At 36.2% G+C, this 24,064-nt stretch overlaps 1 protein-coding gene across 5 annotated transcripts; it reads right to left on the reverse strand.

Annotated features, from left to right (window-relative positions):
- Positions 1–1,285: 1,285 nt before the first annotated feature.
- Positions 1,286–21,820, reverse strand: LOC113730197 (structural maintenance of chromosomes protein 6B). Of its 5 annotated transcripts, none has more exons than XM_027254720.2 (28): positions 21,415–21,819; positions 21,149–21,254; positions 20,270–20,403; positions 18,364–18,419; positions 17,992–18,078; positions 17,441–17,761; positions 16,111–16,230; positions 15,620–15,754; positions 14,705–14,781; positions 14,511–14,586; positions 13,956–14,030; positions 13,681–13,785; positions 12,904–13,073; positions 12,707–12,809; positions 12,258–12,370; positions 10,776–10,980; positions 9,805–9,936; positions 9,557–9,671; positions 9,374–9,459; positions 9,198–9,293; positions 8,157–8,293; positions 7,983–8,085; positions 6,956–7,035; positions 6,777–6,855; positions 6,485–6,542; positions 4,901–4,998; positions 3,171–3,265; positions 1,286–1,603 (listed from the first exon to the last, which is right to left on the reverse strand). In XM_027254720.2, exons 1-28 carry the CDS (start codon positions 21,569–21,571, stop codon positions 1,546–1,548), a joined length of 3,177 nt encoding a protein of 1,058 aa, XP_027110521.1. In that variant the 5' UTR covers positions 21,572–21,819; the 3' UTR covers positions 1,286–1,545. The 5 variants fall into 5 exon arrangements, 2 of the variants coding, with proteins under 2 accessions (XP_027110521.1, XP_027110520.1); XM_027254719.2 differs by having other exon boundaries at positions 12,258–12,373; XR_011840075.1 differs by lacking the exon at positions 1,286–1,603 and adding an exon at positions 3,477–3,718 and having other exon boundaries at positions 3,180–3,265; positions 12,258–12,373; positions 21,415–21,820.
- Between the last annotated feature and the right edge of the window lie 2,244 nt (positions 21,821–24,064).

Raw genomic sequence — 24,064 nt, forward strand, 5'->3', positions numbered from 1 at the left:
TACACAATGCATGCATGAAGAGCTCAATGAGTTGTTTAGGCATCCCAGGTAACTCTAATGTTTCCCTCAACAGCTCCACCTGATTTTGTCATACGCTTCTTGCAGATCAACTTTCACAGCCATTGTGCCTTTTTTTTCCCTCTTAAACTCCTCATAGTGATAACCACATTGTCTGCTGCCTGCTTTCTAGGAATAAAAGCTACACTGGTTCTGTTCAATCAGATCCACTAGTATAGCCCTTAGTCTATTTACTATGATTTTGTAGCTTACATCGTATAATGAGATTGGTCTGAACTGGGCTACTGTTTCAAAAAAACTCACAAACAAGATCAAGTTAACTTATCCTGGGATCTTTTTCTTTCTTAAACTCCCAAACAAACTTTACATATTTTCTTTCCTACTTGAATAGAATGGAAAAAATAAAGAGAACACAAAACTAGAGACTATCTAATTTCATCATGAACTCACATGCTCTAGCACTTTGATGGCTTTTTGAAACAATTTGAGTGGACTACACATTGTCCCGCTCTTCATCCGTCCAAGTTGGACTTCAATCCTATTAGACAAACTACTCCGACCCCGACTATAGTCGACCAGCCGTACTCTGTAAACTTATTTATTTGCTTTCAATGCATCTTTTTATTACCCAAAAACAAAAAAAGTCAACCAGCCGTTCACGGCCTTGCATGTTCTCTTCCCTTTCCACCGTAACAAAAATTTCATCTTTTTGTTATTCGAAAACTTCTTACAAAGATCCCCAGTCTTGAAATGCCACTAGTCCACTACCATCGTTACCATTCGACCAATCAACTTTTGTTGCAAAGCTTCCGTGCTTCCCTCCGGACCTTTCCTGAGCCACCACAAAACAGCCCAATAAATCCTAGCAAAATTCATTCTCCTTGCCTTTAGATCATAAAATAGAGCACTAACAGGGTAGATTTTGGAAATGAACATGATTGTGAAGTGGACTGTTGATGGGGCTAAGTATAATTCAAGAGGAGAAATTCGAAGCAGTCAGTGCATCGTATAAGGAAGAGCACTTGAGAGTTGAGAGGAGAGGTGATTGATTGCTAGTTTTGAGGTGCAGGAGAAAAGTGGATTTGTTTTTCTTGAGGGAAGGAGAAGATCAAAGGGCATAGATGCCCTTTAATTCATAAAATCACGAGGTTGGAGCGTCTGAAGCTAATATTGGAGTGCAAATATCATGTCTTTTTTTAAAAAAAAAAAATTAAACATACATACACCTAGAGAGAGAGAGAGAGAGAGAGAGAGAGAGAGCTAAGGATCAGCTAATTCATCATCAACTTGAATAATAAAACTTAGTGAAGTTTAAAGGTACATAAATACACAAAGAGAGAGAGTGAGTGAGGGCGCATGAGCATGCTGGCATCGCATACAAGAAGTCTTCAAAAATTTACAGTCAATTTGAACAGTCGATCTCTTGAAAACTTTTCAGTTTGACAAGTCGATGTCTCCCTCAATTCAAGAATGATGAACCATATAAACGCTGTAGTAAAGGGCACCAACTGCATGATGAACCAAGTATCATGCTCGAGGAGCAGCCATTTGTTGCTTCTTAATCCTCTGATCCTGTTTCACCATGCTGAATCAAAAAAACATCAGACATTAGATATGCTGTACTGGCATGGAACTGAGAAGTATGTGTACATGCTTCACTCAACCCTCGATTCAAGAATGCCAATCAAATGAAAACAAGTAACGATAAGAATTCTGCCAACTATATACAGCATGTCTAGAACAGCCTGTTTAAGCAACTTTATACATAAATTTTATGCAATCCTGATAGCTAGAAAATTTTCTTGAGAACCAAAAATGCCTAAATATCAATACACGCCTCGAGAACATCTTGACATGAGCCAGAGTGCCACACGACATCAACAGCTATTGAATTCAAGCACACATTGACTCGAGATAAGCCACTTCTCCTGTTGACTACTATATCCAGAGATTGATACTTTAAGGAGTCCAAAAAATATATTGATGAGACTGCTATTTAAGTCTTCCGAACAAGGATCAATTAAGGCACAATGTTGATTTTTTGGGAAACATTCTAGCAAATCCAACTTCAGTATAGCTCATTGCACTTTAGGCAATTTAGCTCCAATTCACATAAAGACTTAAATTTTAATTAGTGGCTTTTTTTTAGAAAGTAGCAGATAACATTCAGAGGTTAACAACCAAATAACTTGTACAAAACTATCCGAAATTCTCGTACACCAGCATAAAATTTCCAACTAACTTAAAAATTATAGGGTGCAAGAACCGTCCTATGAGGATGGAGAAGGAATAGCTTTCTAAGGGCCATAAAACCACTCTTAAAGTCTTCCCTACGATCCTGCTTCTTATCTCACAAAATTAAAGGATCTTCTGTTTAGAGAAGAAGCAAAGGAATTTTCGGTCTCAATGACATGATAAGGAGAAAACGAAACATTCCGTAGACGTAAAGAAATTAACCAACCAATTAAGGAAAAAGTTTAGAGTGAGCAATTCACATTCCATACCACAGCAGTATTCCTATTCAGGGAATTTAAAAAAATCTAAGATATGAAAACAGTAGACTTCTCATTAAAATCCATTAAGCTGCGCTTAAAATGGTGTGCTTATCCATTCAATTTGTAACCAGCGATGCAATTCTCATGATAGAGGATTGGCTAGTTGGCAAAGAACTCTCATAATTCAGTGCTTTTTATAACAAAAAGACACCAGAGAACACTTCATGTGTATCCCTCCACAGAAAGGGGACAGCTTACTATGGAATTTGGTAAACACACAGAGGTGAAATTCAGTCATACTAAAATGACAGGAAAAGATTATGCGAAATGAAGAAAGCCAAGGGAAAATCAGAATCTGATAAATTTTGTGCATTGTTATGCATTAGTGTGGACAACCTGGAATGAAAGAAAGGGCTTTTGAAGATTTTTGGGAAGGAAAATACTGAGGATTATTCTCTCTTTTGTTCTTGGAGAAATCACCACTTAGTAGAAATCTTTGAAGGTTCCCTGTATACTTTTTTGATGCAGTTTCTTTTAGCAAAAAGTTATTAGAAGAAAATCCAATATGACCACAATCCCAGGACACCATAATTGCGTAACTCAATGGTGAAAAATCATGTTCAATCATGAGACTAATTTTTGATGGTCAATAATTACCTTATATCATGCGGGGTGATAAATATCCATTGGGATCCTTGTGCCAATGCAAAATCCACTAGAGTATCAAGGCTGATTTTTCTGCTAACTGCATCCTGTGGAGAGTACATATACCATATCACGTGTTTGTTAAGAACACATACAAAATGCAAACAAACACAAGAGGATACCTAACATACACAGGCTTCACGAGGCCACATAAGATGTAGGTGATCAACTAAAATACCATAAAAATATGGCATGATCTAGAAAGAACTGCAGATTCAAAAATGCAGTTTATTTGCTTAGCTGTTTTGTTATGCGCACCAAAGGGGGCTGGAAAAGATTTTTGAAACCAATTTCCAGAAAGAAACAAGTCAACTGTCTCCATCAGCAGTCAAACATGCACCATGCAACTGTCTCCATTCTGTGGAAGCCAGTAGTAAAATTCCTAATTGCAACTACTTAGATGACTTCAGCACCCCTTAACAAAGAATTTTGTATTTGATTTAGCTGTTCAATTCCATTTGTCAAACATGCCGAAATTCCATATCCAACCACTCAATTTCCTTCAAGAACAATAGAAGATGAAGCAAGCTGAAACCCAATTGAAGATATTAATAATTCATCAGACACCAGTCTCAACAAACTCGAGTAATAAGTGATATTCACATATCCTTATATTTGATTAATCATGCCACTAGAGAATGCAAAATCACCCAAAGTCACTTGTCTTGCAAATTTGAATGTTGGCATACATAAAACTTGCTGTATGAAACTAATTTCTAGCTAAGATCACAGATGATGAAGAAGAGCTCAAAATTCAGGTAAATTGTATTAATAGACAAAGTGGGAAACCTACGTTTACATATCTTTGGGCTCTACCTTTCTATTTCTTTTTGTAAATAATCCATAATCCAATCCATTTTGAAAATTATTTCATAATTTATTAAAGAAAAGTATTAAAATAAGCGGTTGATAGTACAAAATAGTTTAGCACAGAAGGGATTAAAAAAGCTAGGATTTCCAAAAGAAGATGCCATCCGTTGTTAATTAAATCTAAGGAGAAAAAAGATGTCCAACTGCTATCTTTCTTGGTATATAAAAAGCAATGATATTTAACCGTAACAATCATCTATTTAAAGCAAGTCATTTTTTGGTGTAATCCAAGAACAAGACATTCAATTTGGAATCGACACAATATAGCAAACAATTTCCTAATCCAACTAATAACTTCAACTAGGCTACAAAATTCACATTGATACTTAACATTTATGTGAGCAGAAAACCAGTCTAGTATATTAACTTATCGATGAGAGAGCCTGTGGTGGTTATCAAGTTAAGAGATGAATATTCTGGTCTCAATTTTCACTCCATGTTTGCAGACTATAGTTCTGTACCATGCTTATTTGCAGATCCCCTTCTAGCAAAACACTGCAGTCCAGGCTCACATATTATATGGATATATAGAACTGAATCGCAGTGCTTGGTGGTAGTCTTAAGCCTTCTATTGTCTACCAATAAGAGTTCAATAATAAGAGGCTGATAAAACATGAATTTGCATCTGGGGTAATGATTGATAAAATCAGTCAACATCACCATTCAAGTAACTTCGACAACTCAATGTAATGTTTTACTTTAATCTACTGACAGTATTAAGCTAAGTTCAATACAGTAGCAACAGCAAATTGACACAAAAGAATAACACCAAAATATGGTGAAATTTTTTTTTTTTTAAAAAAAAAACTTACCATAAATATATCAAATTCATCCATTGCTCGAAAAGGAGCTTCTGTCATCTCATGTAGAGCAAGGGCAAAGCATAATGTCGAAAAAGACCGTTCTCCACCTAATTTAACAGAAAAGAAACTGAACATATTGACAAAGAAAATGGAAAGGAAAAAACAAATCTTTGAAATGACTAACGTGCTAAGTACAAAGATTAACACAAGGGAAAAAAAATTCACAATGAGGTCTGTATGCAAATGACAATTGATACCTAGCTCCTGCCCACTATTTTTGTCAGAGGTTTTGATTTGGGATATTCTGAAAACAAGTGTTTGGATAGAGTATTATTTGGAATAATTACTGTAGCACTTTTTGTGATGTAATGTATGTGAGATAAAAAGTAGTTGGGAATATAAAAAGGTGAATTGGGAAATGTGATTATGATGCAAGCGAAATATTATTTGAAATAATTTGGCAATCCAAACACATTTCACCCTAAGATTTGATGTTCAAAATGGATTGGATTATGGATTATTAAGATGGCACTAAGTCGACACAATTATACATCAAACTGCACCAACTCTTATTCATCAAGCACATTTCACCCTAAGATTTAACTTTATGACCCTTACTTTAGAACAAAAAGGTTTGTTATGATCCTCAAGTGTGTGAAATTTATCTCTCTATCATAGGCTCAATAATTTGTTTAAAAACTTGTGTCCAAATAATATCTGAAAAAGAGGCAGTTCTCCGATCCTCAGCCATGAAACATATAAACTCTTGCAACAAGATTTCATAGCAATGTACAGAGCCAGAGGTCTCTCTGTAGCCTCTCTTGTGTTGTGATCATATAAGGCAAACATATATTCTAAGACCAGTCTTGCAAATTGAGCAATGATTTGATGCCTAAGCAAGCAGTATCATAAATTTAGTTCTGTTTCCATTTTTTGATAATTCCATTTAAAGTACCCGTAAAACATGTAAGAATGGGTCAAGGAGGGTACAATGATGCAAATAGAAATTTATTTCAGGCACTATTGAACCTGTTGGAAATGTTTCCTACAGCTTCCCTTCCTTGTTGGGGGCTACACTCAATTTTACTAGCTTTACTTTGATAATTTTAGCTCTTCAACTCAAAGCAAGAGCTGTTCTTGCAACAAAATTGGTTTGCTAAGTACTCTCATGCTATCTTATTCTAAATCACTATAGAATATTGATATGCTAGCCAAAAGATCTCCTGCCATGTAACTGAGCAAAGTGTCCCATTTAATTGCTTAGCCGAATGTTCTGTGACAAGTACCCTTATTTTTCTATTAAGACTAACAACAACAACATTATACATGTAAAAAGCAGAGAAGCAATCCTTGCCAAGAGAACCTTGAAAAAATTCAAGTCCCTAATATGGTCTAGACTATGCCTACATTCAATCTAGGCTGAAGTCTTGGCTCAAAGTCCAATCATGCATGTTTAAGCGACATAGACTCTGGATTGAGTCCACTCATACACTGTGACACCTAACTACAACCCATCGAAAAAAATTAGGGGGGAATAAATATAAATTTCCCTAGTTTGCAAAGAAGTCAATTATCTATCAGTCAGAAAGATACCTGAGAGGCCTCTAGTGTCACAAACACTCTTATTTGATGCATCTTGGGGCATTGTTACCTGAGGACAAAGGAAGACGAAGATCAAAGATCAAGAAGAAAGTGGTAGGTGTCTTCACTGAGGAACGATTATGAAAAATTGAAGATCAAGAAGAAAAAATAGTAAGTTGGAGACCTGCAGCTATTTCAAGCAAAGATATCTTACATACCAAACTCAACTGGACTCTCAACCAATAGATGAGAGAGAGAGAGAGAGAGAGAGAGAGGTCCTAACAACTTGTGTAAACATGCTTACCTCCACAGAGAGGGTCTCTTGCTCATAACTAACTATAACCTTGCCACTAATCCCTTTCTTCCCCAAGTGTGCATTAAATCTATTGCCAAAACAATCAATCAACAAGTTGCATGAAACAGACAAACTAAGAGATACGACTTGAAAGAGAAACTTCTAAAACTATTAAACAAAAGCCATACTTCCATGTCAGCTCGCGCTTTGCAAGAGTGGCATTCCTCTGGAACTTGCTTTGCCGCATATCTAGGGCCCTTCTGCATGTCTGGAACAAGGCAGGATTCCAGAAATCAAACATCAATGGAACCAAAAAACCACAGAGTTACTAAATAACTACATAGAAGGATAAGAAGCACACTAACTTTCTGAACAAATGTTCAAACCCCAAAAAAAGCCAAATCAAATTGAAATGGACAGCAAAACATCTACATGACCATGGCCCCAAACAAAGAGAAAATTGTAAACAATTGCAAATGGACACAGACACTAACCATATAAACCATTATCAGAATTTAAAATCAGGATAGTAATGGGCATTAAGTCTTCTACATAAATATATACAATGGATTCAAGTACCGGAGAAAATAAAATAAATGCATATATGGGGAACCAAGGAAATGACATCAAAAGCCACAAGGATTCAACTTCCACCCAAATTTAGTAAATCAACAAAGTTTAGTCTTCGATACCAGGAAGGTCCAAAACTGGAAGAAACAAAACCAAATCAAATCCGAAAAACTCAAGAAAAATCAAATCAATGTGAAAGGAACAGCAAATCAACATCTATATGACCATGGCCCAACAAGTAAAAAGAAAATTATTACCATTTGTAAAAGGACAAACACATTAACAATATAAGCGATTATCAAAATTTTAAATTAGGAAAGTAGTGGGTATTAAGTCTTATATACTAATACTTACAATGGATTCAAGCACCAAAGAAAATAAAATAAGGCTAAGAAGCTTGGAAATGACATAAAAAACCATTCATGATTCAACTTCCCACCAAATTTAGTAAGTCAACAATGTTTAGTCTTCCATATCAGGAAGAATGCTAATCTAGCAGGAAGCAATGAAGTTGAAACCCAAAACTTAGTTATCAACTAGCTAAAAAACAAAGAAATATGCAGAACATTGGACGTGACTGCATATCTGTTTGCATTGAAATTCATGAGTAAATTTAAGAGAAAAGAACTTTCACAGTTATCTCACTTTCAGTTTATCTTGAAGTGTTTTAAAAATTTGCTCCTTCCTCCGGATTCTACGATGTTTTCTTTCGTATAACATTCTAAGGTCTTCAATGGACTCTTGAAATCTGCATGTGGGCAACTTCTCAAAAAACTTATATGTCAGCTTATTTCAACTGAAATATGTCAAAAGACTTACCTCTGGCTCTCACGCTGGAGTCTTTGATTTAGCCTATTTAATTGAGCACTTAGCTCCTCAGGGTTCATATCACAGCAGCCACCTAATGCTTCAATCTCGCTCTCTGGACATATAATTGAAGCCTTTTTGCAACTCTCCTGCAATATTTCCATGAAGTTCAGAATAGCAATTCGAATTTTGCCGCATGTAATGGTTTCATTCCACACCCTCACCCTCCTCCCAAAAAAAAACAAGAAGGAAGCTGAATTTCCTCAAATTTTGCTGGAGGAAAGCAATGAAGATGAAGAACGAGAAAATAAACCAAAATTATAATGCACACAGGCATATAGTCCACAGCAATACAAGCAGGGACAGGTTATAAAGGAGCACAGCCACTCCAGACCGAGAGATAAAGCAACATGACCTAAACAAGGAGGACTATGCTAATAAAAAATTACATATCAATTCCAGAATATGTTGAACCTTTGACTTCAATATGTTGTGTAGCATCTTTGCAAATAGGCTACAGTAGGCACTGGCAAACAAGCTGATGAGATACACGGCCATAACTGTAGCTGTTGATGTTTAGAGCAAGATGCTGAGAAGAAAACTAGGACCAGCAAAGAGGACAGCAGAAGAAGAGAAGAACTCTCAAGATAATTTAAGTATCGCAGCTTACTCAGAGAGAGAGAGAGAGAGTTTGAAGCACACAAACATAGCAACACGTATCCAGACATGTACCATGTACATAAAGAAGAATTTTAGTTCTCAATCTCATCCAAATAAGAGTCTACTTTCAGCAGTTCTCTGCTCAAGCAGGGAAGGCTTCAAAAGATGGCCAATATTCTCAAAGGTCAGCTGAGTTCTCTGCCATTCGGGGGATGGCAAAATTTTATAGTGGGTCGATTTGGAGTAACCTGAAGTCAGAGAGATACCTCAAACCATGAAAATAACAAACTTGTACCTTTATTCCCAGTTTTCAAGAACATAATTCAGGATTAACTCAAGATCTCGGCATCAATATAACCAAGATAGGAATTTAAACTTTCAGAGGAGGGTTACCTTACGGTTGTGCTCAAATTCAGAGCACTGTGCTTTTGCTGCTTCTAGGTCAACAATAACTTTTGCAGTCATCACTTCCTCAAAGTGTTTCTTCTTCTGAATATGAGTTGGACATAGAGGATCTCAGACTATTGCTACTATGGCAAACTCAAAGTATATAGAAACAGAGGATATACCGCTTCTGCTTCATTCCTATCTTTTTCAATCTTCAGTAGCTCATCCTCTGCTTTTTCCAACGCATCAATATCCACTTTTGCCGATTCTGCGTTCAAATTACAATGTCAAAGCATGCAATATATATATATATAGTCCTGAAGTCCTGAAAGAAGTGCTAGACCCATACACAAAATTCGTTATACCACATAATTTTTCAAATGAGGCCCTTAGACTGGAAGCTTTATCTTCTGATTCTTTCAATCTCAACTGAACCTTTTGAAGCATAACGTCCTGTTCTTGTATGTCCTCTTGAACTTTCTGCATATTGGGTAGAGGGAAAGTGCATCCAACATAGAGATATTTTAGAAGAATGAAGGACAACTCTTGACTCTACATATAAATTTTCAAAAAGCAAGAAAAGACATAATGGTTAAATGGCTATAGCACAGACAGAAATCTCATGATGAAGCTCATCAGCGGTACATGTACTGGCAGGACAAGTATCTGCTGCATATGATTTCATCAAATCTTGCAGTTTGAGTTCCTTAGACCTCAAATATCGCTCCACTTGATCACATTTCCTCTGATAAACATTGAAAAACAAAAAATAAGAGTAAATAATTGTATCCATTAGAAATGATACCCACAGAAGACTACATTCAGCCACTTCTATTTGATGTCATGTAAGAACCATGAAAAAGACCCTTGAAAGTGAACAAGGAAATCTCTGAGGTCTCAGATATGATGTTCCAAGTTCCATAAAGAGTTTCAGAGAGGAACAACCAAAGACAATTATGAATGCACCTGGCCATTAATTCTCCAATGGCGCGGCCCTAACCTGGCTTTGCCATAGAGGCTGCCTTTCAAAGTGTGTTTCAACTAGAACACAAGCCACATTAGAGTAAAAAAGAGACTAGAATAATAAAGTTTATGCAGCGCCACTTGTACTCCCAATATTTGTTCGTCAACAGTATTTCCAGACCAGAAATTGACAAATCAGAGGGACCATTCATAAGTCTGATTCAGCATTGATAATACAAACAGTTATGATGATGATGATTGAGCATTTGTTATTAAACCCTTCGTTAACCAGGCAGACTAGTTGGTAACCTAATTGTGACCTGTCCCACAAGTTCTAAAGACATATGCTTAAAATGTGCCAATTGCAAGTAAAAACTACAAAAGATACATCTCATAATCTATCAAACACCTCAAATGATGCATGCATGATCAGCAATTTTAAGAAAATCAGTTTGCTTAGAAAAAACCAGCAGCGTTAAAATAATACTCAGTTCAGGACCTGTAAACAAGTGAAGAGGGCAAGAAATGCGACAGGTCAGCCAGAAGAAAAGCAAAACATGTGCAAAGAACTGAATCATTTAAAATGATAACCAAGTTAAACATAAACAAGAAAACTATCACCTTTGCACTTCCCAAGTTGCCTTGAAGAGAGTGAAGTTCTTCCTCCCTATTTCTTTTCATAGCACGTCCTTCTTTAGCCTCTTGTTCGTTATATAAGGCATCTCGTTCAAGCTCCTTTATTTGATTTTCATATGAACCACAAAGGCGGACAGCTCTCAATTTCCTATTTGGGGGAAGAATTGTCTGGGCTGGACCACGGGAGAACCTGCAGATACAATCTCAAGAAACATTCATAGTCTTGCATTAGATAAAGAAAATAGACCCAATAAAGAATACAAGATATGTATTTAGATACAAACAATAATTACGAACAAGAATATCATTCACAGAAAACCCGCTTTGTCAAATATACCTCATACATAATTGCATATATGTCCTGAGATCATTAGACAATAGCAATCAAAGCAGGGCTCAATCCAAAGAAGTTTCATACCACACAGAATAAGCTTTTAGTGGTCTAATTTGCAATAAACTAAAATCAGAAAAAGGTTTTGTCGATGCTGCAAATTGGTAAAGACATTCCTCTTTGGTTCTCCATGAAACCTAATTCCTGTTTGGTCACATATTATTGCTTCAAATGATCCTCACCACTAATAGAGTAACTAATTTTCAGTACACAGATATACGTGGGCCATTTTAAAAGTAGGAGATATGACTAAACTGTTAAAACTTGTGAGGTTCAAAAGAAAATTGTAGTGAATAAGTAATTACTTGTGCGTCTTAAATCTGGAGTGCCTGCTTGTTAGTTCTAATGGTAGTTTTGAAGTTACCCATCCAAAACATTGACATGAACAATAAATAAAAGGAGCATATTGATGAAAAAACCAGCTGTGACTCTGTTAATAGCAAGATGAACCTCCAATATTCTCCCTAGACATTTAGTCAAACCACAAATTCAATCTCAGCCTTTGAAGAAAAGACAATTTCCGAGGTTTAATCCTAGAAGACCAGTGCCACGGCCGATTCATGGCTGGTACGGTCCAATTTTCAAAATGCTGTCCTTCACAAGCTACAGACAAACGCATTTACATACAGAGCCACCATAAAGAGGAAATGAGGATTGGGGTAAGCAACAGAATCTAGTATTGTTGTATCATTTAAAATAACTGCCAACATCAATGTACATGGTAGAAAAGGATTTTACTGGAAAATCAAAATCAAGGAAAAACCCACATGCAAGATTAAGCACTTAATACAGTAGGTATAGCTTTAAATATCCAGGAAACCTAGCTTATTGGCACTTGCAAGGATGTTTAATTAACAGATAAGCAAATGCTTCGAAAAGCAATTTTCTTGTATGCATCCCATTCAAAGAAACTGGAGCTGCAAGCAGGTATTACTTGTAATTACTCTTTATGATGATAATCTTCCGTTGATAGATACTATTCTACAGGGGAACAATAAGACACTTAGGAACAGAAGACACAATAGTGTAACGCACAAATGTTGCTAAATGGAAGGTCATTTTTAATTTTATCTCACATTTTGAATCCATCAGACGTGTACACCTCCTTCAAGTTTGGAACCCTTTGATCAAAAGCAACTGCTTTTCCATCATTGTAGTCCTTAACAAGCACTTGCCTCTCAGCATTGCCCTGCTAGATGTTAAAAACAAAGTCATAATTAATATCCTTACAAGATGTTAAAAACACCAAATAACTTTTAGCATTTTTCAAAGGGTCACAACAAGGTCATAATTAATCTAAAACCCAGTTGCTGAGATTAGAGAACTTGAAATACACAATCTTCATTAAGGAACAAGCACATGACCAAATGTCCTCAATGAAAACATGACAAGATAACTAAAAGCACAAGGAAAAATGGCATGCTTTAGTATGGAATGCCAGGTCAATGTACCAGGCAGTACAAAAAGACAGAATGACAAGCTTATTGAGATATGGAATTACAAGAAATTATCATCAGAAAATTACCAGATCAATCAATACATTGACCACAACAGCGTTGTCAGAATGTAAAACAGAAATTGCAGTTGGATGTTTGGTTTGTGGAAGCATGTGACTTGGGATATTCAACCTGCACAAAAAGAGAGTATTCCTCTAATAAGTCACTTGATGGAGGTAAATGCAATATCTGGATTTTAAAGTAATGCATCCAATCTGTTCATAACCTTGGTCTTGAAAAGTCATATATGATGATCCTAAGATGGTTGTAGTTTGCTTGCTTAGCGCATGCTCTCAACTGAAGAGAATCTTTGTGATCTGTTACAATGAAAGCATTAAGCAACCCTCCAACAGCATTCTCAATAGCAATGCCCCACATGTTACCATTATCCAAGGTCTGCAAACCACATTACTAGATGAAATAAGAAAGAAATAATATCTGAAGTTTTTAACCATATATAAAAGTGAATAAACACGCTAATGCTTCTAGATTCATATACCAAGGCTATCAAATCATAAATGAACATGTCATAATTGTATATCAACAAAGTGGAAGGAACAAATAAAATAAGCCAAAGACAATTGGTTACTATCTTAAAACGAATTAAGAGGCTGGGAGTACATGGGGAAGGATGTATGCTTATTTTTCCAACTTTCTGAGGCGAAAATATTAAAATGAGTGATCAGAAGCATTGATCAAATAACTGGAGAGGAAGCGAAATAAAATATCACAAGAGAGCAGCGTAGAAATGGCACTTGTAGAAAGAAAATAACAAAATAAAATAGTTAATGTTGCTCTGCATAATAAATAAAAAAATGAAAAAGCTAAAAAACAGAAGTCGTGGGTGGGGAATTTTCAACAATAAAACACAAAATAAAAACTCAGCAATCAGAACAGCAGCAGTCAACAATCAAAGGAAAATAAGTAAGAAAGAGCAACAGCAGAATCATCTGATACATATACATATACACATATATATATATATCATTTCGTAATACTTTACCACATGGGAACCTATCGGACCAATGGGTGGCTTTCGGAATTTATGGTGATGCCTCTCAATCACTTGCAAAAGAGCTATCACCCTCTGTCCTCCAAAAGCTGAAACCTGCAAGGAAAATAAAGCATGACATTACAGTGGATGCCCAGCAGCAGATGCTTTGAGACCAATTGGCTGTTCAACTCTTTTAGTCCAACATAAATAGCACCAATAAAGAAGTTGCAATTAGGTTGACACACTAGACAAGGAGAAGCAACGTAAAAATATGTTATCTTTACCTTATTCTTTTGATTCTCTTGGAGGCCACGAATTTGAGAACATATACCCTGATGCTTCTTTTCATGATCTTCAATCTAAAAATGGGCAATAAAGTAATGAGACAACTCATCCAATACATCTAACTACAGAAGCAAACACCCAGATAAAGGACAATACTCAGTCAGCTCAACTGTTACAATCATCATTAGTGATTGTCAGCACAAAATTTTGATGGAATATTTTACATATTATCAAAGTAAAAAGATGCAAAAATTGGCAATCAATTATTTTCACACAGTAGCAACTAAAATCATGATTTAGTCTGCTTTCAAGAAAGATATGTCACATGACTATTCCATGACAACCATGGTATCAATTGTCTGCAAACAAATATGAAGTTCCCAACACGTTAAGGAAAAAGTAACAGGCAACATTCCAGGTGTTCAGTTTTATGCAAGACCAGACAAATAGGTAACACTAAAAAAAGTTCCCTTATTCAACACGTTTCAGTGCTGCAGAAGAGGTCTTACAGCTGTTAAGGAATTCAACCACTTAGGTGGTTAACAAATCCAAACCTGAGAAGCGATATTTTTTATCTCATCCTTCAGCTTGGTTACAGTGACTGATAAGGACTCCTCATCATCCTTCAAACTGAAATAGTACCATTTAACATCAAAAAGAAAATATCTAAACTGTTAAACTATGTATCCACAGACAGAAGTTCACAAGCATGTAATAACAACCTAATGCGATAAAAATGTAAGATAACCTTTGCAGCTTCAACTTCAACTCACTAATTTCACCTTGAATCTCCTTCAATCTTTGCTTCATTTCAAACTCTTCAGCCTAGAGCAAAGCAACAAAAAAAAAAAAGCATAAAGTTACTTTGACTGATATTGTCATTCTTACATATAATCTCGCTCTCCAATTTTTTACTAATATGATAAAATCCACCTTAGATAACGGAGTTCCATGTAACTTAACCTGATTTTGTTGTATAAACAGATTGGGAATGCGTGCATAAGAGGATCACAGAAAAGATATTGCATTTGCCAATTATTACACCCTCTGTTTCAAAGGAGAGCAAATAAATATCTAACCAGCTAAGCCAGTTACAGAATTTTGAACATCAAAGTTTGTTCACTAAAATATGCATCACATCTTCAGCAGATACCAAGTTCAATGAAGACAAGAAAACCACTCTTGAACCAAATATACTCCACATTGCCATCAAGTACTTTAACTTTGAGTTATTGTAAAACACAAAAGATAGCACTTATATCACATTATTATACCGAGTTAAAGCAATAAAAACTTCAAAAGGTTATTATTTATTCCTTCACTGGCTGATATCCCATGCAATGTATGAAACACCACCTGTAGCTGACATGCATTTAGGACTAACATTGACAACAACAAACAAGGTGCTGAGTGGATAGCTATCACATCAAAGGAGAGATACAAGACATTGAGTAGATTGCTAACACATCTTAGTACAGACATATGACATGTCATTTAGGTCCTGGCTTGTCTTGATGCTTTGGATTCCAAAAGTCTTTTATCAAGCCTCACTACTCTACCATCCAATAAACTCTTATTTCTGTATGATGACCAAAAAAAAAAAAAAGAAAAGGGAATCCCACATATCATTAGACAAGAAATAATGAACAGAATAAACCAAAACCTGAGTATCTTTTATATGCTGCTCCTGCATTTCATGAATTTGTCGCTCAAGCAACTTGACCTGTTCAACCAATTTCTCAATGTGGCTGGTTTTGCGTTTACAATTGCCGTCCAGCTCAAGCTTCTCTTTCATGGCCTAAATAGCAATGGCAAGCATGCAAGTCATCAAAATTCAGATAAAGCCAACTTTAGCAATGAATCCATAACCATTCCACATTCATGAAAGAACAATTCTTCAGAAAAGAGTTTCGGACATAATTGAGAAAGAGAAAAACAATGAAAAAGGATTCCTATAAAAGAAACTTTGGGTCTAAACAAAGCTTTGCATGGATATCCTGGCGACTTTTTGCTTATGCAATCTTAAAAGTAGCATAGCAACATATGTCCAATGAAACAATGGGCGCAGGCTATAAGTTGTTACTTGTGCAGTCAATGAACTCACTTAGTAGCCTTCATAAAAATTACAAAGTGAGGACACAAGCAATTCAGTACCAGGTGAATAGAGTGCTGCAAATCATCCTTCATTCTACGTACTTCTGATGTCCTTTCCATAATATGCCCAATCTGAGCTCTCTTCTCGATTATCTGATCGTTCAACTTATCCATCTTGTGCTGTAGAAAAATAAAACAGCAGAGTTATCAATCAACTAAATTGTCAGCAGAACAAAACGAAATTAAAAAATGGAGATTGAGATTTATCCACACATAAAAAAAGCACGTTTTGAAATCTAAAGGGACTAAAGAAAAGGCCATTCCAACAATACTCTAATAGGTAGGATGAAAGCTATACAGGAAAAAACCATTCCAAGCAGCTAGGCACCATAGAAGTCCTTTCCTCTTTTTTTGTTGTTCTAATTTTGGAAGCTTGAGAAACATTAAGGTAGATGTGTAGAGAGAGAAGAAAAATAAGATTCCCTTAAGCTATGACATGTTAAATTTTGCATAAATGGATGTTAAAGAAGGAGAATTACGAAAACTGTGTGATAAGTATTTAAGGTAGGCTCTTCATCTTAAACTTAATTTGCTGAAGGAGAATAAGAGCTACAGAACCTTGGCAGCTACTTCTTCAAGCAAGACTAAAATCGTTCCAACAACTTAGTTAGGTTATCAGTGAGCGCTAAATCAAATCCAAAGGAGCTGGACGGTACATGAGAAATAGAGGAAATACTGCAGAATAATGGGCTGCCCGGAAATTGCAGTGCTTGTCAAACGCTATGAATGAACTGGAGAAAAACTGGAAATGCTACATTCATAGCTAGCGTGAAGGTGTCAGATGGGATGATGTCAACAGCCCAAAGGACTTAAGTTCCATAAAGTTTGCTTGTAAGGTTTTCATTGTTACCAAATGAACAGTTCCACATTAGATATTTGGAAGCAAACACTTGAAACCGAAGCTCAAATTTAGAGAGTGAGATCTATCATCTCAATGCACACCTGTCAATCGCCAATTAACTTCCACAAATACTTCTGCCAGAAATCTCACAACAGCAAGTAGAATAGGTCGCAATCATCATTCAGCCATGTTACATCCAAAAGTTTTGTAACTCTAAAACTACAATTAATTATCCTCTCCAATTTTCCCAATTTTACCCATTTACAAACAAAAACACCAATTGACAGCAAAAAACATTGAGAATGTTGACTTAAGAAAAATTATCCCAACCCTAACATTAATGTTTTCTCTCCTTGTTTCTTGAGTAAAAAATCTTCAGGGAGTCATAGCTAACAAACATCAAATACCAAATAGTGATGAATACAATACCAAGCAGATCAAAGCACACCATCCATCTCACCAAGAAGACGCATTATTGAGTTTACCTACCTTCTGATGATCTATCTTTGCTTGACAAATGGGTATTCTATCCTTCAGCTTTTCAATTAATATAGCTTGCTCTTTCAGTTGTCTGTCAACATCATATACCCATGACCAAGCCAGTTTCTTCTTCAAAAGCTGTACCTCTTTGGAAATTTCTTCCACTTCTTCCATGCTTTTAATCTTGGTCTCCAACTCATCAAGCTCCCTCTGTAATGGGCTTAATGACTTTTCCATTTCAACAACATACACAGTAGCATTGTTCAACTGGTTTTCAACATTATTTAACAAATCACCCAGTCGCTGAAGAAGTGTTGCCTTGTAAAAAAACTACGAAAAAATGTATGTACATCAATATCCAACCAGTAATCGATAGTAAAAAAAAAAAAGCAATGAAACACTTTGGTGATCAGTTGTAAAGGCATTTGGCAAGCAGTGCAATTTGTACAGACCTTGCTTGATTGCATCTTAGCCTTTAGATGTAATTCACAGCAAAAGAATTGCTGAATTTTTAAGTAACAGGAAAAAGATGAAATGTTTAAAAACTTGAAACTTCATACCTTAAACTTATCTTTGTTATTTCCGGAATGTAAAAATTCTCTACTTTTGTCTTGACTCATTATAACACATGGATTCTCAACATCAATCTGCAAATGAAAGTAAATATCAAATTTCCAGTTTGACAGAACAGGTACAAGAAGCTGACATTCCAGGACTGCATCAGACTACAGCTTTCACTTCATCAAAGATCTAAAGCAGAACCAAAATAATGAGATAAATGTAATAATGTTAGAAGGAGAGGGAAAAAAATAAAAGGAAGAGACAAAGAAGATGAGAGATGTTATTTCTCTTTCTTTAACAATATCAAGCAACTTACACTTGCATAAAACAATCAAAATAACCTAGAAGAGTACGTTCTTCAAAATACTCACATTGAAATGCTCCACAAGCTCAACAAGTTCCTCTCTTTTACTAGCCACTATCTTGCCTGTCACATATGCCATAAATAAGTAGAAACAAGAGTAATTTTCAAAAGATCTGACAAATCATTAAGCACTGACATTTATCTGCCTCATTTATACATATTTTACGGGCAGAAAGACAAGGACAAAAGAAAACAAAAATTATTTCTTACCTGAAGACAAGGTGCTGCATTTTCTAGTGCATCTCAAGTAGCATTTTCTAGTGCATCTCAAGTAGCACTTTTGAAATGTATATGAATCATCATGTCATATGAAACTAGACTTTCAAACATTTAGTAAAAACTGAACCTAACATGAAGTATCCATTCCAAAAAATGCAGTCAGAGTATTTACTTCATAACCCCACAGAAAGGAAAGTGGATTTGCAAAAGAACAAGAAGCATAGGGCACCAAGCAGGACAACTTCGCATGCGAAGTAACCAGGTGATCACTGAAACTGCTAAAATACCATCTTACTTCTTTGAACATATCCATGACTCTCAAAGGAAAGTACGACCAAAAAAATACTTATTGCAAGTGTAAAAGAAAAATGAAGTTAAGGGTGTTGGTGAAGTACCCGTTTTCTCACATTGTCACGAAAAGTACACCAGGAACATGTAAACAAATTCATTGATAAGAAAAAAGAATAACTATCAGATCTTTTCTGCCCAAAGGAAAATTTATCAATGACATAAGGGAAGTCTAGAATCCAGTTTTGTAGACTTTACTATTTGAATGGTTAAGATGAACACATTTATACTTTTCTTGGCATAAAAAATTTGTCTGGATAATTCTTATAAAAACATGAGAACTAATGAAAAGAAAGATGACAGAGTATTTATCAACTCAAGCATTCTAAGAAGTAATAATCAACACATAAACTTTTAAACTAACCATGTCAAAAGCTACTTTTCCGAGATGTTCTGCCTGGTGTCTAAAAGTTCCATCCCAAGTGTCAATTCGTTATCATGGAGCATATATGTTTCATACTTTTTATCAGATCCTTGTTTTAACAATGAATAGGGAAGATGACAGCTTACAACTACTTACCACTATTTGGATTCTTACCTTCCTATCTCAAAGCTAATATCTGACTGTAGCATACACAAATCAAAAACCAAGTTTTCTTGATAATAAAGTTCAAATACAAGTAATCCCAGCAATCCAACTAATAATTAGCTCAAAATAGTAAAGCACAGCAACTAAAATGTCCGGATGCCGGATTCCATCCATAGCCTCTAAGCATTCAAGTTCAAATTTTAGTGGTGTGGTATAACCTAGTGAACTAAGGACGATAGATGAGAGCAACGATGAAGACATCAATCAACCTAATTCAGGTAAAACGGCTTAGTTCACTATCATAAATCTTGAAACTCTTCCCCTTTTTACCTTAAGAAATAAGACTATCTAGAAACTTCTCCACACAGAGAGACACACACTCTCTCACTCATTAAATTTCATGCCACAATTAGTCTTTGCGTGCAATGAATTTCGAAATTAGATTAATCAGGTTTACAGTCAACTAAGTCCTTTATGTTGCTTGAAAAGATCAAATTGCCAATTAGCTTTTATTTACCAAAACTACCAGCATCTCGATCTAATGATGGGCTTCTGTACAAAAACGTTTCATGGGGATGCATAAAACAGAATGATGCTAAACTTGAGATCATCTCCGTTGCTCCTTTGAGCAAACTAAATGCACATAGTTACTTCCTTTTTCAGATTACAGCTGTTTTCTTTGTTGTCTAACTAAGCCTAACCTCTTCAATTCCAGCCATAAAGTTCACATAAACATTGAGAAAATAAAATGTTCCAGAATGTCGTAATTCATAGTTATTGAAAAGAAAATTAAATTCCAAAAGCATTCTATAAACACCTTCATAGCTCTTTAAAATGGTGGTAGAAGTTGACTGCAAAATCTTTCTCTCAAGAATGATCATGTCACCATATGTTTCTGGCTTGAAAGCATCTTCTCCCTGATTTTTTATTTCCACCCATATAGATGCAGAGCTGCAGATGGAAACAAGGCCAATAAAGTTTATTAAGTTCAATTAGGGACAACATATTTGAAAATTCGGTTGTAATGGTCCCTACATACACCCTTCAGACCTATAACGAAATATGACCATGATGAAAATCACTTAGAACCATTGTATGCTTGTACGAATTAGCTAACTTTGAACAAAAAAGTTACCTGTGTGAGTAATTATCAAACAACCACCAAATAAAGTACATTGGATGAATCGCCAGATAGAAGAAAAATCTTTGAAAACAAAACTTGCAGCTTAATTAACATGATATTGAATACATAATACGCTTCATCAGCACTAAACAACTATATTATTTGTTCCCTCCTGCAAATGACCACTGTTTACAGTAGTTGAACAGCCTGCAGCCCACAGCATGACCCTGTCCCCACTACCAAAAGAAAAATCAAAGCCTCTCGTAATATGTAGCAACCACTCATGCCCACCATCCTTGCTTCAAAAGAAAATTCAAGGCTGTAAAATTCAGGGGCATAGTATTGTCATGCAATACCCAAATACCAGATAAAACACGTTCAACAACTCGTGTAGTATTTCATTATGGTTAGTTGGGTAAGACGTGGCGTGGCATGCCTGCTTAAGAAATACTTTCCATCCTAAATATCAGTCACTGTATTCATCTTTACAAGACAATAATTGAACTCACACTGCAACAGTAATGCAAATATTTCAAAAGGAGACGCATCAGAACAAGAGATAAAATTGAAAACCTGCATCCTGTCTTTATAAAATCCTTCATCGTAGTAGCCCTTTGTGTGGATTTAGCTCGGCATCCAAATGCAATGCACAAAGCCGTCAGTATCGCACTCTTCCCACCTATACCCATTCAAATCGACAAAAATTTGTAGCCCACGAAACAAGAAGCATGAAGATTCCACGAAGTTGGACCCCACACAGTTTACCGGAGAAACTTACTAAAGAATTAGAGTGTGTCTTTGTGAGAGAGATAGTATAAAGAAATAGAGAGAAAACTCACTTCCGTTCTGACCAGTGATGAAATTGACCCAATCTCCCAGTTCGATTTCGAGATTAGAGTGGCACATAAAATCTCTTAGTCGAATTCTGGAGATGATGCCTGCCTGAAGACGCCGAGGCCTTAGGATAGGGTCTGTATAAACCCTAGATGTCGCCATCAGACCTGGGATCGAGGTTCCTTCCTCCTAAAGAAAAAACTAAGGAAGTGCTTTTCTTTTTCACGGAATAGTGGAAGGCTGGTATGGGGGAAGTAGTAGTGCTTGCGCTAGTAGTGGGGGTATCTCGGCTGTCTATCCCTCCACGGATTGGCGTACGGACGGGACCTGGGCAGGGCGTGGGAAAATTTGGCGGGAAGACGGATATGATCAAGTGCTCCAGTGAGGGGTAGGAGTGGTTAAAATGTGTCCCTCAGATTTTACTGATTTATAGCACCATCACCGCACTCGACGGCATCGTTTGCCAGGTCAGTGTACAAGCGAAGAGATGGTTAAAATAGCACGGGGTTTGATCCATTTAAGGCTGCAACACTTTTTTATGATGTAATATATGTTACTTGAAAGTCACAGAACGTGTTTGGATAGGAGGTTATTTAAAATATTTATTTGAAATGATTATTATAGTATTTTTTTATGATTTGATATACATGAAATAAAAAAGTAATTAAAAATTATATTTACAATGTAAGCAGAATAAAATTTGATTTTTTTTTTTTTTTTTTGTAATCAGGAGATTGACAGTTTTCAATTTTGAAGACGGCTACGTTTTCAGGCTTCCCACCAGCGTCTCTCAAAAAAAAAAAAGAGGCTTCCCACCAATGAAAAATTATGCGAGTATAATAAAACTCGAAAGAACAACCAAACGACTACCCACCAACCTATTCGGTGCCAATGTCAAAATTCGTGGAAGCATTATTGAACACCGACTCGTTTCTCATTCTTGAGTCCTTGCCACTCAAACGTGGTTTCCACCCAAAGGCCATGGTTGCTAGCTTGGACAAACAAACAGTTACGTTCAAGAACTTCACATATATACGCATGGCATTCCACATTGCTCGGTCCAAAAACCGCATTAGCAAATGCATCCATCAATGGAGAACAGCAGCAATGGCAACACTTGCCATAAGAAGCATCATCCATTCACTAATCTTACTCGTTCGCCTCCCTTGCTACAAAGCAAAAGCAGACCAGCTCCAGCGGATGCACATATGCAAGCACCAAATTCTCGGCCCGCATTGCTGAATCCCTCAAAATCAAGGTCTCGTAAAGTCGAGGAGAGTACTCCGACGTCAAGAATCGATCGAAAGAAATTACCTCCAGAGAGTAGAGATGATGCTAACAAGCTTCTACTACGCAGGCAAAGTAAGATGGACGTGCCTAGACGATCGAGGTCCGCCGGTACTTCTCCTTCTGCTTGGGCTTTATCACCGGGTCGATCATTGCATCCCCCGTCACCGGCACCTCGGCGGCCACTTGATTTAGTGTCAAAATCGAAGAGGGACTCTTGCAGCGATAAGGGTAGCAGTGGTGTAGTAAGTGGGGTCTTGAAGTACTTGGGCAAGAAGATCAAGAAAGCGTCCCGCCTACAAGAAGAAGAACATCATCGGTTTCGCATTATACATAATGCACTATTGCAGTGGAGGTTTGTCAATGCAAGAGCTCAGGTTTCAACGACTGCGGTCAAGGGAGCTGCACAGAAGAAGCTTTTCAACTTCTGGCTAAAAGGGTCTATAATGAAAAACGCCATAGCTGGAAAAAGAATTCAGCTGCAAAGGCTCAACCAGCAGATCAAATTATATCATATACTCCGTTCAGAATTCTGTTTGCTAAAAGAATGGGCGAGATTGGAGATCAAGAACCGTGAAGCTGCGGAAGGATTGGCGACGAAATTGTCAGCAATATCACGCTGTCTCCCTTTGGACCAAGGTGCAAAGGTACGCATTTGGTTTAATCTCTTCGTGGTTGGTTAGTTGTGAATATGTGATCCTCATATTTTTTTTCACCTAATTTCCACTCGTAGGACGAGATTCTAATTCCTAATCAATCTTCAATTCTTTGCTTGCACAGGCAGATGTAACGTCATTGCTTGATTGGATGATCATGGCGACGAGAGTTATAGAAAACATAGGAGCAAAGATCACAAATATTCAAGCGCAGGTATAATTAAAACACCAAAGGATTATCGCATGAATCAATTCAGTTTACATATTTATAAAAACCGACTTCTGTAAGTTCTGCAATTTTCGGTTTGAGGATTCTGTTGGCGCAGGTTGAGCGACTATGTTACATGTTAACTGAGCTTTCAGTCATAGTGAACGAAGAGAAGGATTGCGCTATTATGCTCGAAAAGAATTTGGCCACGGTTGCATCATTGGCGGTGAGTTTCTACAGGATTTTCTTTGTTTTTAAAATAAAAAAAAAAAACTTTTCTATTCTGGGTCTAACTTATAAAATATGTCTATCTATCTCTGTTTTGATTAACTGTTTCTTGGAGTGTTTTTAAAAAATTTTAATATAGCAGTGTATATAAAAAATTTTATTATAAATATTTTTTGAAATATTTGATATACTGTATGGATGAGATTTTTTTTAATTATTTTTATTTGTATATTATTACAACATTGTATTTAAAAAACTTATTTTTTAAAAAAATGG

The sequence above is a fragment of the Coffea arabica genome, chromosome 2e (genome assembly GCF_036785885.1).
Source record: "Coffea arabica cultivar ET-39 chromosome 2e, Coffea Arabica ET-39 HiFi, whole genome shotgun sequence".
NCBI classification, from domain to species: Eukaryota; Viridiplantae; Streptophyta; class Magnoliopsida; order Gentianales; family Rubiaceae; genus Coffea; species Coffea arabica.

Bases quoted from the DNA above. Each gene is read 5' to 3' on its own strand.
- LOC113730197 (XM_027254719.2), bottom strand. From the start codon at position 21,571: ATGGCGACATCTAGGGTTTATACAGACCCTATCCTAAGGCCTCGGCGT. The intron at 17,762-17,991 runs GTATGAAGTTTC...ATTTTTTCGTAG, and splicing joins ATAACAAAGATAAGTTTAAG to TTTTTTTACAAGGCAACACT. The intron at 6,543-6,776 runs GTAAGCATGTTT...CTTTGTCCTCAG, and splicing joins AAGAGACCCTCTCTGTGGAG to GTAACAATGCCCCAAGATGC.